General features: G+C 38.7%; 1 protein-coding gene across 7 annotated transcripts in view; it reads left to right on the top strand.

Annotated features, from left to right (window-relative positions):
- Positions 1 to 17,150, top strand: part of CCDC192 (coiled-coil domain containing 192) — a 205,395-nt gene that overhangs the window by 129,255 nt on the left and 58,990 nt on the right. For 6 of the 7 annotated variants that reach the window (XM_081504101.1, XM_081504100.1, XM_081504104.1 and 3 more), the window contains one exon: positions 16,606 to 16,738. In XM_081504101.1, the coding sequence (XP_081360227.1) occupies positions 16,606 to 16,738 (133 nt within the window). Of the gene's footprint in view, positions 1 to 16,605; positions 16,743 to 17,150 lie in introns of all 7 variants that reach the window. The other variant, XM_081504106.1, reaches the window with a different exon arrangement.

The following is a 17,150-nucleotide window of genomic DNA, read 5'->3' as shown; positions in this document are numbered from 1 at the left end:
CATGCCTGTGCAGCTATTGCTACATCTCACAGTTTACCAACCAGGAGGCCAGAGAACTCTGTGTCCCAAGAACAGGTTCTAGGTTTGTCACGAGATTCTGAAGGTTGTAAATATTTATAGTATCAATAATAAGCATTTGGTGAATTAGAACCTCTAGGAATAGGACCCAAGATGCCCATTTTAAACTTTTCATACCAGAACTCAAAGTAATTAAGTCTAAAAAATTACATCTTAATTTCTGGAAAGTTTTCCACCATTTTTACCTCAGGTACTGCTTCTCCTTCATTCTCTCTTCCTTCTTTCTGGAAAACATTTTAGACTTACATTCGAGAAGAAATAATGAGACACAATGGTTTCCAGAAGAGGCAAACTTGGAACCGAGTGTCTGGAGCTCTCATGGAAGCCATTGCCATTGAAGATAAGCTTATAGACCAAAATCACAAAGCACAAATCACTGTGTTTCTTAAGCTTTCTTCTATATTTCCCATCCCTTCATTTCTGTAAGTTCTCAAGAATCCCCAGATTGTCTATCAATATACTACGTCTCTTATCTGCTATATCTGTTCTATAGTTGTAACATATACATTTTTCAATGATCGTAGTTTTTATTTTCAAATTTTTGCTTGGTTCTCTGGCGTACTTTTTTCTTTTTCTCTATAATGGCTTATTCTTGTCATAAGATTTTCAAACTTATTTTTGAACATTAAAAACCCTTTGACTCCTCTATTATCAATAATTCCTGGGTGTGAGTTCTTCTATTTGTTGTGTACACTGACGTCCTCTCTCTCATTGCAGTAAGTCAACTTTTGTGCTTTGTGATTTCTCCTGTGAACGTCCCAGCTTTAGTGGGAATAACTTCCATGGGAGCTCCAAACACTCAGTTTCAAGTTTGCCTCTTGCAACTCATTATTTCTGAACCATTTACAAAATATTTTTGGCTAACAGCTTCTGCATGAGAAGATAAATGTGAAACAAAATCACACAGCATACATGACATGGATTTGAGGTTCATATTTCTCCAGACTATCTCTTTGCCACCCTTTTCCTACATTCTTGCATTGTCCCTGAATTGGTAGGTATGTAGTTTTAACCATTTTTCCCAACTGAAAAGTCCCTTCTAGCTTAAGGAAACATATAGGGAAGAAGAGCCCCATTCCAGCTCCTTACTGTGCACAAGAGTTACAAGGTTTGACTATTTCTGACAGTGACAAATCCCACCCCTAAAGTTTATGCCTGTTTCATTTCCACTCCTGTTCAAGATTAGTTGCTTTGAGTTCCCATTGCATTTTTCAGACCCAGATATTTCACTTTTCTGATTTGGAACTTTCTATATATGTTTTTTTTATCTGTAATGTATTTTTCTGTGTTACCATATGACTTGAGTGGCAAGAATGTGTCCCTAATTCAATCTGTCATCTTGATCCAGTCTGGATTGCTACTTTAACAAGCTCACTAGGTAAATCTTACCAACACTAAAGTTTGGGAATCAGACATCATGTTTGAAAGTCACTGCATTATGGAATTTGATACTTCTTTTTCCACCAATGGCCCCACCCCAAACCACCCCACAAACACAGAGCCAACCACTCGAAGTATTGCTTCCTAGATATTTTTGTCTTCCTATTACTCCTCAGTTCATTTGGGCCACTGAAATGCTTTCCTAACTGAAATCCCTGTATCTACACATTCTCTCTTAAAATTCTACTTACCTCAGGCCATGAGGGTGATCTATAGCTTGCATTTGTCCAAGCTTAAAATTCTTCCATTCTTTGGAAGATAAAACCCAAACTTCCCAGAACTACATAACAGATTATCCATAATCCACTCTATTCTTCATGCTTTTAACTTGATATCTTGAGCTTGATTTCATGAGGATTTCTACATAGACAATGTTTATGAACCTCAGTCTTGTAAATAATGGAATGACCTTGTCTATGCACCCCTCTCTTCCTAACTTGTCTCACTCCTATTCATGGTTTAAGATTCAGTTAAGGCAATATATCTTCTAGGCAACTTTCTTTGACCCTCCAGGCAGGATTAAGGGTCCCTCCTCTGTGCTCCCAAAGGATCCTATACATACTCTACCACAAACATTATACTGAAACTTTGTTGTATATATTTCTCTCATAAGACAAGAGCTTCTGAAGAGAGGAGATGATATTTCATCTTTACACGTATAGCGTCTGGTTTAGACTGGTACTTAGCAGATAATGTTTGTTGAACTAACTTATTATTGATGATCTCAGAAAGCCAGCTTTTTCTAATGAGCTTCATTCTTTCTTAAACTTTTATCTACTTTGGAACATTTAACCTGGTCAGAAAAATATGTTCTCAAAAGTCTTAGACCAAAATGTTTTCCAGTAGCTTATGCACTTGGAAAATTTGGATTAGTCCAGGAGAAACATTCAACCATTGTTGACAGGCTCTTTGACTCTCCCAGGTTGGTAGAAATGCCTCCTCTTGTATAATTCCTTATCTAATTTACATTTTTTCCCCTCATTTTCTCTATCACAGAAGATAGTAATTACAATCACATTGGAAAATAAAGAGATTGAGAAAATAATAGAGAAGCAACTAGTTATCTTCTTTTCTCTCCTTAAAATTATGCAAAGTGTGACTCCAGTTTCAGACAGAAAAAAATAAACAGAAGCAATACAAATGATCAAAGACTATCTAGTAACTATGCTGCACATTAAGCCTTTTTTAGATAGTTTAAGTTTCCTCCTTTTCATATACTGGAATTCACTGAAGTACTTTGAGGTCACGTAAGTTATTTCCACCCCATAATGCACAAAAATTAGGCTAGCCAGCAAAGATTTTTGATGCATTTTGTGCCACAAAAATGACATTTCTTTTTCTTTTCTGCCTGTGTATGCGTGCGTGCGTGCGTGTGTGCGTGTGTGTGTTAAGTGCACACTGGGATTATTAAGGGATTTAAGACATTTAAGAAGCACGGGTTCCTTTTTAAAAAAAAAAAATCTCGAATGACTTTTTAAACAAGAAAAAGAAATTATAACTTTTAAACTGAAAAAAATGAGATTTTCATAAAGTGTCCTTTTCATTGCATCTGTGCCCCACCTCACTGCGAACATTTGAGGCTCAAAGCATTTAATCAGGATGAGTTAATTTATCCACATGTAAACCCTGAGGTGATTTTAAAAATTCCATTTGTCATTAGAGAGTGAGTATCAAGGCACTCACCTCAGATCACTGGGTTGTTGACAGACTTAGGAACAGAATTTAGAATTTTCCTGTTAGATTTCTTTGAAGCTTATGAAAGTTGATGAAGTAACTTTTAACAATGTAATGAGTGTGAAAGCAGGTACGGGAATTTTCCTTAGCTTTTATAACTTGCGAAGAGTTTCAAGGGAGCTCAGAAACCCGAAGAACTGGGGTGTTTTTTTCCAGATCTGGCAGGAGTGAGTACCGGAGCTCTGAATGGCTTGGTGTCTTTGGTACTTCTCTGTCTCTTCACATTTACCTTAAGAAAGGAGGCCAATGTACTTCATAATTCCTTAAGTGAAGTGCCACAGGATAGTATGATTTCCAAAACCAGACACTCCTTTGTTCCAATTGGTTGGAACTAGTCCCTTTATTTCTACAGAAACTTTAGTTGAAACTGGTCAACTAGAGAAAAAATAGCAGACGTTATGTGGACTGAACCCCATGGAAACCTTCCCATCTTTAGCTTACAGTAGTTGCTACTGTTCCAATTCCCCAACTCACATTACTGCCTGGCCTCAGGAATATGAGCACAAAAATGTCCACAGGACACTCATACTGCCTTTGTGGCCAGCATCTGGCTCCTGTCTATAGATTCTCCTTCAGTCGGTCCACACAGATGTTACCACCAGAAGTAACCCGAAAGCTTAAAAACCAGATTACCAGCCCCACACCCACACTCTCTCCCATTCTGATTGAGTGGAAGTGGAGAGAGGTTTGAGCTGATGTACTTTTTTGAAAGCTCCTCAGCCAGATATGATATGTAGATGTCAACCTATAGAGCAGAAGGGGAAGCCCTAACAGCCCCTTTTCAAAAGGGCAGATGAAACAGAGAGGCTCATCACTAAATTAGCTTGTTTGATAAGCATCTGCTCCTCTGAACTTCTTTTCTAACAATCACTATCAAAATTTACCTATTTCTTAGGTTACTGCATTCTTGAGTTATATCTGCTTGGTGATCCCAGGCCTCTTTGTCTGTCAGTGAGGTTTTGCATTTTCTAACAGGAGTTGTAAGTCATACTGGCAGTACTAGCGAGCTTTCCTTCATATAAAAAAGGATGAAGACCCTATGTCTGACATAAAAGAAATGCCTAATTTAGAAATCTGTGCTAGAAATTGTCTTACCAAAATCATTTAAGACTATATACAATATTATAAAGTAATTAGCCTCCAATTAAAATAAATTAATTAATTTAACAAAAACAAAAAAAGAATATATGAGATGGCTTCTAAATGAATTTTTACTTTGGGACCAATGTTCTTGGTTGACAACAAACAGTAAACATTTTTGGTAAATGAAAATGCAATTTATAATTAAAAGTTTCAGCTTATCTAGGAAAGACAAGTAATGTAATTACTGTACTACTATGATTGCTATTTCAAGAAATGTCTTCCACATAAGAGTCAAGAGGTGCCAGCAACATGTGTCTTTCAGTAGATGAATGGACAAACAAAATCGAATACACATGTACTAGGGAATATTATTCAGTCTTTAAGAGGATGGAAATTTTGACACATGCTACAACATGGATGAACCTTGAGGACATATGCTAAGGGAAATAAGTCAGTAAGAAAAAGACAAATATTGTATAATTCCACTTATGTGAGGTATGAGAGTAGTCAAATTCATAGGAACAGAAACTAGGAGGGGAAAATGGTTTTAAGAGTCTCAGTTTTGCTAAATAAAAAGGTTCTGGAGATTGGTTGCACAACAATGTACATATATTTAGCACTACTGAGCTGCACATCTAGAATGGTTATAATCATAAATTTTATGCCATGTGTGTTTTTCACAATTAAAAGGAAAAAAATACCTTCAGTTGAAAAGCCAGGTGCATCTGTGACTCAATAATTGATACTGTTAGTTTAGAAAAGGCATATAGAGTTGAAATTAGAGAAAGCAGATGTCAGTTTTCACTACCGCACATGATATTTGAGCAAAATTAGAGCATATTACTCAATCTAGTCATTCTTTTTCTGTTTTGGCCACACCACTCAGCTTGTGGGATCTTAGTTCCCAGACCAGGGATTGAACCCTGATCCTTAGCCTTGAAAGCACCAAGTCCTAACCACTGGAGCACCAGGGAAGGCCTTATTCATTCTTTTAGATCGTCAAGAAGTATTTACTTGTTATGTATCTCCTGAACTTAAGTTTCACAGAACCTTGACTGATACTCATTCTTAACTGGGAGCTGGGGGGAATCAGAGCCAGTCCAGGGTGTCCCACGAATGCATTTCTGGGGCCATGACATTCCAGAACTGGTGATCTTCTGTGAAGCCAATGTTGTCCCCACTATTACTAAGGATGACCCGGAAGTTCAAGTCTAAAGGAGCATTGATCAAATATGGCCCCTGTGGGTTTTTCTGGGTCAGGACCAGAATAGACAACTCACCATTTGTCTAACTTGAGAAATCTTCAACCTGTTGCTGATGAACAACTCATCTAAATATCCTTAAATCTTACAATCAATCTCAGACTCGGGAAAGTGTGACACCACAAGTTTCTACAAAAAGATGAGGCAAGTAGCTTTAAGCCCAGTTCACCCATTCCCCTCCCTATTCATTATCTTTACCTATCTCACAGGCAAGGGTGTGTTGATAGAAACAGGCTTAGAAGTCTACCAGAAAGGACTCCAAGACTAAGACTACTTAAAGACTACTGTTTGGAAGTTTAGATTCATGTGCTATCTTTTCACTGCTAGCTTTCTTAATGGAATTAGAGAAAATACCTTGCTAGAGAGTGAAATGAGAGAGACAGACTCTTGAGTCCAACAAAACCAAGGAACAGTCCGTATCTGATGACTTGTCTTATAGCTGAGACATTTGTCTAAACTTGTTAAAGTATGCAATCTGAAACTTGCAAATATCTACATAGCAAAAGTTCCCATCACTGCCACACCTTCCCCTGGAACCCCCGCCTTGAGTCTTTGCATAATTATTCACAGTGCCTCTTTCAGTGGGTTGTGCCTTTGCAATATTATGTTGCACGCATAAAAGTCAATTCACATACATCAGATTCTGAAATTAAACTTTTGTTTTAAGGACTATTGAAAGTAACTATACACAAGTCCAAATAGCCTATCTCACCATCTGTGACATGTGGCTTCATGACATGAACGAGATAGCTTTTCTAAATAATAGAGGATAAGACCAAGAAAGTTTAACTAAATTACAGCTAGAATATAAGAAGTGAAACTAAATTTAGGTTGCAAATATTGCCTAATGTTTCCCCAAATGCTCAGTCACCTTCACAGAGCTGGACTGACACTTTTTAGTATGGAAGTTTTCTGGTGTGGCAAACCACTGCTATTTCTTGGGGGTCTTCTTTAAAGGTTTATGAGATAGGTTGCCCTGGTGGTCAAGAACAGAAACTGCACAAAAACCCTAAGGGAGAAACTAAGCTGATGATCTCAGATTGAAAAGTTTTAGCTAAAGAAAGCAAAGAAAACTTCTGTTGCAGTATTGGAAGGATGGGTTTTCTTGTCATCAAATACACAGATTTTAATGTCACCAATACTAGATAAAAGGTCACCTATCACACATACATCATCAGTACACATTCACAAGATATCAAGAATATGAACAGAATTGAGGAGGGGACTGTAAAATGTCTTTACAAAGATACACCCAAAGTGACCTTGCATTGCAGCTCTTAGACAAATGAACTCTAAAGCACTTTAGTTTTGATCGTTGGGTTATGTCTATAGTTATCAAGATGGTATGTTTGGAATTTATTTGAATATCAACTGTTTAGGGACTTCCCTGGTGGTCCAGTGGATAAGACTCCATACTTCCAGTGTGGGGGACACAGGTTTAATCCCTGGTCATGTGACTAAGATTCCACATGCCACACAGTTTGGCCAAAAAAAAAAAATCTTATCCCAACATTCCTATATTAAGCTGTCTCAAAATACCCAACTGGTCAAATGGTCTTCAAACCAGTCTTTACCATATTATTGCTCTTCCCCATGGCTCAGTGGGTAAAGAATCTGCAATGCAGGAGACACAGGAGACGTGAGTTCAATCCCTGAGTTAAGATCTCCTGGAGAAGGAAATGGCAACCCATTCCAATATTCTTGCCTGGGAAAACCCATAGACAGAGGAGCCTGGCGGGCTACAGTCCAAAGGGTCACAGAGAGTCAGACACGACTGAGCAACTAAATATGTACATCAACTGTACATACCTATAGCCTCTTGAGGAACTCAATTTTTCTAACTGAAGGCTAGGACACAATTTTAGTGGCTCCTGGTATCCTCTTTGAGCCTGTTTTACATGTGACTTCTTCTTTATTATCATGGATAGCTAAGAAGGAACTGAGAAGAGGAAAATCAAGAAAAAAGAATGCTCAGGGAGCAATAATTACTGAACTGTTAGACACTGTCTGAGGTTATAGATGAAAGTCATTGGTCTCAGCAAATGTGAATGAGGATCATTGATTCTATTGTCAGTTCCTAACAATTGCTTCCTTAATTTATTCTCTGCACTTGAATTTGTATTGTCTGACCAATTTAACATTCAAGAGAATTTTCCATTTCAAGTGAAAGATTTAAAAAGACAAACCACATCTTGTGCTAGGAGTCAAGCTTGATGCTTTAATTCCTGGTGATTTCTCCATATGCATTTACATGCCCATAGTCAAATTAACTGTCAAACATGGCTTGCAATAAACCTCACTGGAAATTTTAGATTTTCTTTGGGAGAAACTTGACTTCAGATTCTTACTGTTTATGAAATTATTTTTGTTTCTAGACATATACCAGATTAAAGCAATTTAAAAATTAAAGACTAGACAAATTGCTTATTGAATTGCACCCATAGAATGTTCAACCAATAGATATCACTGTAAAGCCCTTTGCTTGATAATTCATTGACAAGAACCACCATCTCAGAGGTTCTACTTATAAAGAGATTATTTTATTACTCAAATAATCATAGCACTGTCAATACAATGCCACTCGGCAATTTACAAACATTCACCCCATACACTTACTTTTGACATTATAAATATTAATACATTTTTATATGAGGTCAGATCCACTTCACCTTATATCTCTGCTGTAAAGATGTTTCAATTCTGCATTAAGAAAGCAACAGTTTTTTACAACATTGTATTTCATGGGGAGAAAATACACATCACACAGACTTCCTACTGTGGGGTGTTCTCTGATTTCTCTTAAACATTGTACAAAGTTATTTCATGTTATATGAGAATCATTTCTCCTCTTATGATAATTTCATTTTCTCTACTTAGATTTCCTTATGATGTGTTAAGTTGTCCTCACGGAGCCTATATTCCCTGTAATTTCATCACTCTTAGAGAAGAGTGGGATTTCTGAAGGAAACAGATGTTTCTTGGGAAGGTTAACTTAATTATGTTCTTTACCACAGAAAAACCTTTCAAGGCTATAAGCAATTTGGTGCTTCAGGATCTTAATTTTCTAGTCCACAAACAGGCCTTTGCTTTATGATTCAAGATAAGTCACAGATGGCCAGTAGCTACCAATTTTTTTTTTCCCAGAAGGCAGCCTTAGTCAATTCAAAAGGAGTGCTGAGCACAAGAAAACAAAACAAGTATCTGTCCAATTACAAAGTCACTGCAGAGAAAAAGCTCTTCATTATTTTTATAATCACGTTGGAGGAGATTAGGAGCACTGTCATAAGGCAGATATAGGAATTCTTTTTCACCACCTGTATTTTCTGTCCTCTGGCTTCTGTGCTCTTCTATTATGCCTCTTTGCCAAGGTTACCAACACTTGTAGAGGTGGGGCTGACAAGCTGAAATTGCTTCACATACAGCTTTGGCCCCTTGGGCTTTCTCCGTCACCAGAGAGGGTTGGACTGAAAAACAGCTTCCTAGCAGGCTCTGTTAGGTGTGACGATGCACTTTTCCCTCTGTTCTCAGGGTGTGATTTGAGATGGTAAGCCCAAAAAGTAGATTTGGCTTGAGCAAGTGCTGGCTACTTTTTCTTTTCATGATATCCAAACACTCAATTTTGTTCTGTGCTGTGCTTAGCTAATGAAAACTTATTTATTGCACCGTAGGTTCTTCCTCAAAAATCTCAGTTGTCAGCCTGATTAATGTTTACTGGGTAAGAATGTCGAGGCAGGGTTAGACTCACATAAAGGAAGAACGTACAAGCAGTACTCGTTAATCTCAGAAATGGATTTCTTTGACTGAGTACAGATAGCCTGATGCTATATGAAAGCAAGTTGATTGGTCTAGCTTATTTCTTTGAAGTCAGCAGGATCTCAAGTACTTAAAAATTCTTCCTATCAAATGTAACTCTCATATCATATACAATGACCCTCATATATCATGTAGAATGGCATGATTCCAGTACTTCATATTTCTGTATACAAGAGGGTTTTAGGGGAAGGTTACCTATATAATGACTGCTGTTTTTGACAGTGGGACCTTAGGACTCGGGGATCTTAGTTGCTGTTCCAGGTTCCAATCATGTACCCATTCCCTGGCCCTTCAGCTCTTACAGCCAAAAAGACACATGACAGAGAAGGAAAAAAAAGTGAGATGGAAAGTGAGAAAACCTGGCCTAGAGTCTTGATTTTTTTCTATTTTATTAGCTGTGACTTTGGGCAAATTATGTCCTTTTTCTCTGCTTCTACTTATGTAATTCTAAAATGCTGGAAGTGGGTCATTTGTTTTCAACATTGCACCCAAATCCGTGTCATCTAAGTTTCAGTGATTCTACCTGATTTCCTTAATTGTACTGAGGATGAGCCAATGGCTCAAAACTTCATGATCAGAAGCTAGATGCTTCTCGCTTTAAGAAATTCTAAGTGGTTAGAATGGCCATCCTTGTCTTGTTCATGATTTTAGAGGAAAGGCTTTCAGCTTTTCACCACTGAGTATGATGTCACCTGTGAGTTTGTCATAAATGGCCTTTATTATGTTGAGATATGTTCCATCTGTACCCACTTGGATGAAAACTTTTATCATGAATGAATGTTATATTTTGTCAAATACTTTTTCTGTGTCTATTGAGATGATCTTGTGATTTTATGCTTCCCTTTGTTAATGTGGTGCATTACATTGATTGACTTGCAAATTTGGAACCACCCTTGCATCTCTGGAATAAATCCCACTCGATCATGTGCCATATTATAGGTGATCAGTAAGTGTTAGCTTTTCTCTGGCACATTCCCCACAATGACCCTTAAACCACATGAAGGATAGCTTACTATCTTTTAGGGAAACAAATCCCAACTTTTGGATAATTTTATTGTTAGAAATTTCTACCTTATCATTGGAATTTATGCCAAGATAAAGTTTTTCTCTATTTGGTATTTATTTTTACCTTCTCTTATATAAACACTTATTCCGGCATTTCTGGAAACTAGGACATCTACTGGCAAATTCCATCTCTGTCTCTGATAATTTTTTAGAGGAAAAGAAATGAGACTTGGCTAAAACTATAGGTAAACTCTTCCCCAGTAGTGAGTCAAGATTTTTGTCTAATTACTGGGGTTTTGTTTTCTTTTTATTAGAAATTCCAAACCCTCTGGGTATGGGAAACAGAATTAAAATGTATTCCAAGCATGTTGTAACATAAAATAAGCTACTTAGAAAGGAGGGATACTGCAAAGAACTGAAAAGGGTCAGCTATGATTTCTGAAGTCTGACTCTCTTGACTTTTTATAAAGGTGGTCACGTGGGGCCTGGCTCTTGGTCAAGGTTGTAATGAGGCCTAAGGGTTTGTGCATAAGCTAGTTCCCCTGCAACACTACTAAATGAAATAAGACTAAATCACATTTTGCATTTGTGATTTGCCTTTCACTAAAAGTATTTTGTAAGAAAGATTCATCTGATTCACTCTTTGTCACCTCAGATGAATCAACAAAGCATAACGATCACAATCTTCAGGGTCAATTCAGGATACTCTGATGAGAATCACTAGGAGGGCTAAGAACAACATCTGGCACAGATAGTCCTTAGTAGGGTTCATCAAATCTTTCCTTTATTTCCTAGGTTCTCAAAAGATACCATGACAACCCATGCTATCAAGGCCTTGCCATCACACTTCAATGCTACTCTTATTACCAAGTCTGTTATACTGCCTTTCTTCTTCTCCTCACTGTGATATCTAAGGTCACCTTTACAAACCTAACAAATTAAAGGTGCTCTTGATTAGTGAAGCCTCATATTAGCATTGAAAAGGAAAATCAGCATCTGGAATCAAAAGACCTTGGTTCAAGTCAATTTAGCTATTGCCTTACTAAGAAGCCACAATTAGCTCTACTCAAGCTCTCTGGGACCTCAGCTTTCTCACCTACAAAACAGAGACACTAATACGGATGACAGTTAGGTGTCTTCAATGAGCAGAGCTGCTGGAAGTGCAGGTTAAGGATTAAGAAGCCATATATGCAACCCAGTGTGAAAGAATCCCCAAGTCAAAGGCTTGCCATAGAGTAGGAAGAAACATACATGGCACATAACCATCATTCCTGAACTTTTAAAATACTCACCTGAGGAAGTATAAATACAAAACAAAATAAGAGATGTGAAATTGATTTTTAAACCGAGTTATATCCAAATGCTACTATCACTTTTAATAGTCGCATTATTAATGATGGGTTGTTAGAAGAGAAATGAAAAGAGAAACCTACCAATACCTTCTGCATTCAGATCATTCTCTTATATGTTCTTGGTAGCAAGCATTTTATTAGTGGCCACCTGAAGATAAAACCCATCTGTTACATCTGCTCTCTAAGTGAATGAAGGTGGGTTGGATGGGGTAGATTTCAAAGTGGGAAGAAGCTATGCTCTGGCACGCCCAAGACAGAGATTCCATGGGAAGCAAGAGGTCAGGCTTTAGAGCACCCTCATATCATTCCAGGAAGGCAGCCACCTACTATGCCTAGGCATCAGGCCAGCTCTGGCAGGAGATTGGATCAAAGCTATTTGCATGTCTGTTTCAGGACATTAAGTTTTGTCTACCCATACTAGGTGAGGAAGAGATCAATGCAATCATGCAGAAAACTTAATTTAGAGGAAGAAAAAGGAAGAGAAGAAAGAAAAGACACAAGTCTTGCTTTCACTGAAGTATATTTTTTGTATAGTGTGACAGAGTCATCTTTAGAGAAGATCGTTAGTATTTCAGCGGCCAGTTTAGAGTATCCTTGGTACGTTTCAAGGAATAATGACAAAAACCAGACAGACATTCCACTTCATTACAAGCATAGCATGGGGTACTGTCATCTGTGTGTTATGTCATTTAATCCCCACCAATTCTGTGAAATGGCATCTAAGGTCTGGAGATGTCATGTCTGGCCTAATTTCTCATGGCCAAGAATCGACAGGGTCCAGCTTTAGAATTCGAGGCCATGATTCGAAGTGTGTGGAAAGACTAAGAAATTTTAAACCGTGCTGGCAACTCTGTGTTGTAACTCTTCTAAAAATAGTTCCCTGATTATTCCTAAATCCCATTGACTTGGTATAATGTAAGCTATTCAGCAATGTGATATGGATAAATATTTCCTTTTCAAAACACTGCACAAATACATGATTTCCTCCCTCTGTCCACCCTGTAGGAGAAGTAGGAAAAGAGCAAGGTAATAGGAATTTGCCTCTAAGCTATAAAGCCTTCCTATCCTCTCAGTGATCACTGAGGAGAGCTCCTAGTTACTAGGGAGACCATAACAGAGTGCGGTAGATTCGAGTACAACACTTGGGTTGCCTGGCGAGAGAACGCCAAAAAAGCAAAGGAAAATATTATTGTTACTGAAATCATTTGATGTCTATGACTAAGAAAAAACATGTTGGCAAACTGAATTTTCAGAAATGCCCAAAGGGCTTAGTTAAAGCTATGAATTAACAGCATACAGTAGCTCTGTCTGGATAAAAGAAAAAACAGCAACGCTAAACCCTTTTAAAATTTATCTGAATAACCAAAAGATTCCAGTAGTAATTTTAAGCAACCAATCTGGGTCCTTTATTCAAATTTTAATTGCAATTCCCTCTTCCCTTTCTTTTACAGCTAAATAATAATGTTACATGTTTTGAGTCACATAATTCTTGAATTCTGGGGGACCCACCAGCCTTCTGAACGGGCTTCTTAACCAACATCTCACAGATACCAGAATTATCTCTAAAGTGTCCCTGACAGCTATATTCGCCTTAGAGACTTACGAAGGCTGAGGTGTCCATTCATGCAAGTGCTGTGCCCCAGGAGGACTGGTGGCGGCTAGGTGGATGGAGCTGGGGCTGAGTCAGACCTCCAATTACCTCTTGACCCAGGCCCCAGAGGTTACCATGGGCCTGCCTGAAGATGTTCATCCTGATTCTGCTTGATCGTGCCCAGAGCAGGAGGTTTTTGCTAGAACATATCCTATCTTGCTATGGATATAAGCTCTAACTGTTAGAAGGTGCTTTCTCATGCTGTGCCAATATCTGCCTGCTCATGTTTTCTATCTGTTGTTCCGCACACTATCTCTGGAACAATACTGTTTGACTCAACTTCCTCTCGTCTTGAACAGCCCCTTAGATAACTGAAGTCAACCATCATAATTCCCTGATATAAGGTCTTCTCCAAACTAAATATCCTCAGTTTCTTTCTCAGATCATAAGGCAAATATACAGACATTATAACAATAATAAGAGACAGAAAATATATAATCATCATAAGAGAAAGACAAAAAGGTGGTCTGGAAACGAATTTTTTTTAAAGAGTTGTCTTTCTAACTAGAAAGCTGAAAATTTTAAGTGACTTTGAGGAGAACTGTCTCTTTTCACTGAGTTCCTGCCTGCTCTCCATCAAGCCATCCCATCAGAATGGAAATGTAGCTTGCCAAGGCTTTTTCTTGGTGACACCGTACCAGCTCCTAGTGATCAGCCATCAGTTCTCACTAACTTGCATTTATTTTTGCTTTGTTTATTTAGTGTCAATGCCCATTTTGAGAAAAGTTTCTGGAAGGATACTTATCTGCCTATGAATAGTTGTGACATAATTTCAGAATGTGAATACCATTTATTAAGAATTAAGGGAGGGACAATGTAAGGAAACTGAATCCTTAGTTATTTCTCCTCCCCAAGTTTTATTATGTAAAATTCCAAGCATACAGAACAGCTAATGTAATTTTATAGTAAACACCCATATTCTTCATAGCTAGACACTACAATTGACACTTTGTTATCTTCAATTTATCACTTATCTATCAGTTTCTTGATCCATCCATCAACCCATCTTACTTTCTTACACATTTAAGTGTGAACAGTGCTCATCAGTACACTGAATTCCTGACACTTGAGCATGTATATTATTCAGTTCTTTTTTGATGCTTTTCATTAGCACTCTTTTCTGAATACCTCTTACCATTCTTTTCCTCATTCTCTCCACTTTCTTTTCTCACAGAAAAGAAAACTTCCTTTCTACACCCTTCCTCCCACTTGCCATCCCCTAAAGTTCTAAATGGTAAAAGGAAATGTGAAAAATCTGAGCATGGAACTGGTCTTGAAGCAGCATCAGGAAAGGTCCCTCATAGGTGTGAGCACCATAGACCTGGGAGAGATGATGTTCTCATGAATAAGTTGATGCAATCCAACTTACAAGAGAGGGAGGTGTAGAGTAACAAGGCAACTGAATTTACTGTGAGGAACACATCTATCAAATACTTAGGCACCTACATTGCTTCATCACCTTGATTTCTCCCTGAACTAAGCTGCATAATATGCAAATTGTGAAGGGTTTGGGTGAACAGAGACTCACAGAAAGACAGTAAGGTCTTAGTGACACTTTTTAACAGCTGGCCAGCACAGTGTCCTACACCAAAAGGATGCTTCATAATTTGTGCATGCATGTGTGTGAAGTCGCTTCAGTTGTGTCCGACTCTGTGTGACCCTACGAACTGTAGCCCGCCAGGCTCCTCTGACTATAGGATTCTCCAGGCAAGAATACTGGAGTGGATTGCCATGCCCTCCTCCAGGGGATCTTTCTGACCCAGGGATCAAACCCATGTCTCTTACATCTCCTGCGCTGGCAGGCAGGTTCTTTACCACTGGCGCCGTGGAGGAGAGATCTTATAAGCACTTTTTAACAGCTGGCCAGCACAGTATCTGACACCAAAAGGATGCTCATAATTAGTACAGGATGAAATGAGAACATGGATGCTAACTACCCCTCTAGTAGAATGGCTGTGGCTCAGGGCGCCTCTCCCCTGCCCACGTCCACTCTTGTAGCACTCTTCAATGAAGTTCTAAGACCACCATTCTCCTTTGAATGATGCATTTTCTTTTATCAGTGCATATGCCATTCATTAAACTTTCAGGAAGTCCTAATCTTGAGGTCTATGACTATCTAATCCTGTCTTTGATAAACTGATTTTATTGGCTTTACTCTCAAAACAAGAAGTGATCTCCTGCTGCTTGAGTCTACTCTTTTTAAAGATCCGGGAACACTGTCTTCCCTGAAGAGCAAAAACCATTCCTCTCACTATCTCAAGATTATGTCTGATAAGAAATGTTAGCTGTTTATTTTCTGGGCTTCCTAATTACCAGCCCACAAAGACTTGGCAAGGTGAGCTTTCCACTGGAAAGGCAGCACCACAAAAATGCCAACACAGCACTTTTCACAACAGATTCTCTGTAGCTGCAGAGAAATCCAATTTTGACAAATCAAATCCATTTTGAGAACCCAAAGTGGAGTTTTCTAGTCATACAGTCTCAACAGGAATCCTTTGGTTATATAACAACTTCTTAATGTAGTTCCTTCAAAGGTTTCAGTGTCGCGAATCAGATTATTTTATAGCAAGGAATTCCTGTCCTTGCTATTTCAATTTCTTGAAAAATATTCTTACCCCTGACCGCTTTCTCTATATAGATACCATAGTAAATATCTATAAACATCAACATTTCACGGAAATGCTTTAGAGTTTATTTGGATGCAAACTCTAAGGTGAAAATGACAAGAGAATCAAGGCTGTGACTATTTCCTGTGGGCTACTTACAGGCCAGGAAAAAAAAAATCAGATACTTTTTGGTGTTGACACTTTAATGGTAAAATGACTGGGGGAAAAAAAAGTTAGATGCTTTTCAGTGTTGGCACTTCAATGGTAAAATACAGACTGCCAACTAGAGTTCTTTTCTAATTGCCTCTATATATAAGCAGCCAACACACAAGGCTCAGATCCAGATAAAAACCCTTCAGGAGGGTGAAAGATACTGATGCAGAGAGCAGACTTTTACTGTTGGTGGTTTCAATGCTCTGACAGGAGAGCATGGACCTCAGACAGGACTTGGTCTAGGTGAACACGGAGCTCTTTCTTTTACCTGGCCTTTAAAAGCTATGTTTGTTTGGACATCATTAGTTCTTTTTCTTCCTTTGATGCATCTGTCTCTAGTGATGGAAACTCTCTCTTTTTTTTTTAAGAAACTAAAGCACAAAAGTAAACTGAAAAAGCTACAAACTGATTTGGCAACAACTAAGCAAGAGGCTGCCATCACAGTCCTGGAACTCAATGAGAAGATCAAGACTCTATGTGAAGGAAAGCTAGCCCCTAGAGGTCAGTATTACCACGTGACAGTTACACACTGGCCCTGGGCCCTGGGTGATGCATATAGCTTCACTGGCAACAAAGCAGAGAGCAAGGCCACAGTGCCAGGCAGCATACCAGGCCAGCTGCATGCTGGCCGGGCCTGATCTCCATTCTGCTTGTGAGTTCCAAGCCGGGCGTGCTTCCGCTGTGAGAAAAGCAGGGAATGAATAAGGAGTTCCTTCAAGGAGTCTCTGGGGCTGAAGAATAGAGTGAAACACCTGATAAGTGTCTTGCTGGGTGGCAGTGTGGAAAATACAGAGCCCAGGGAGGAAGACCCGCGGCCCCCAGGGGTGGGTCTCTGACGTGGGGCAAGTAGAGGGGCTTGTCTGAAAGTGTAGACAGGCTGATAGACTAAGACAGGCATGGGAAAGGAAAAGAA

The sequence above is a fragment of the Giraffa tippelskirchi genome, chromosome 6, assembly GCF_054371585.1.
Source record: "Giraffa tippelskirchi isolate mGirTip1 chromosome 6, T2T-mGirTip1v1.2.pri, whole genome shotgun sequence".
Taxonomy (NCBI): Eukaryota; Metazoa; Chordata; class Mammalia; order Artiodactyla; family Giraffidae; genus Giraffa; species Giraffa tippelskirchi.
The sequence above is the reverse complement of the archived record's forward strand: the minus strand, read 5'-3'. Positions and strand labels throughout refer to the sequence as shown.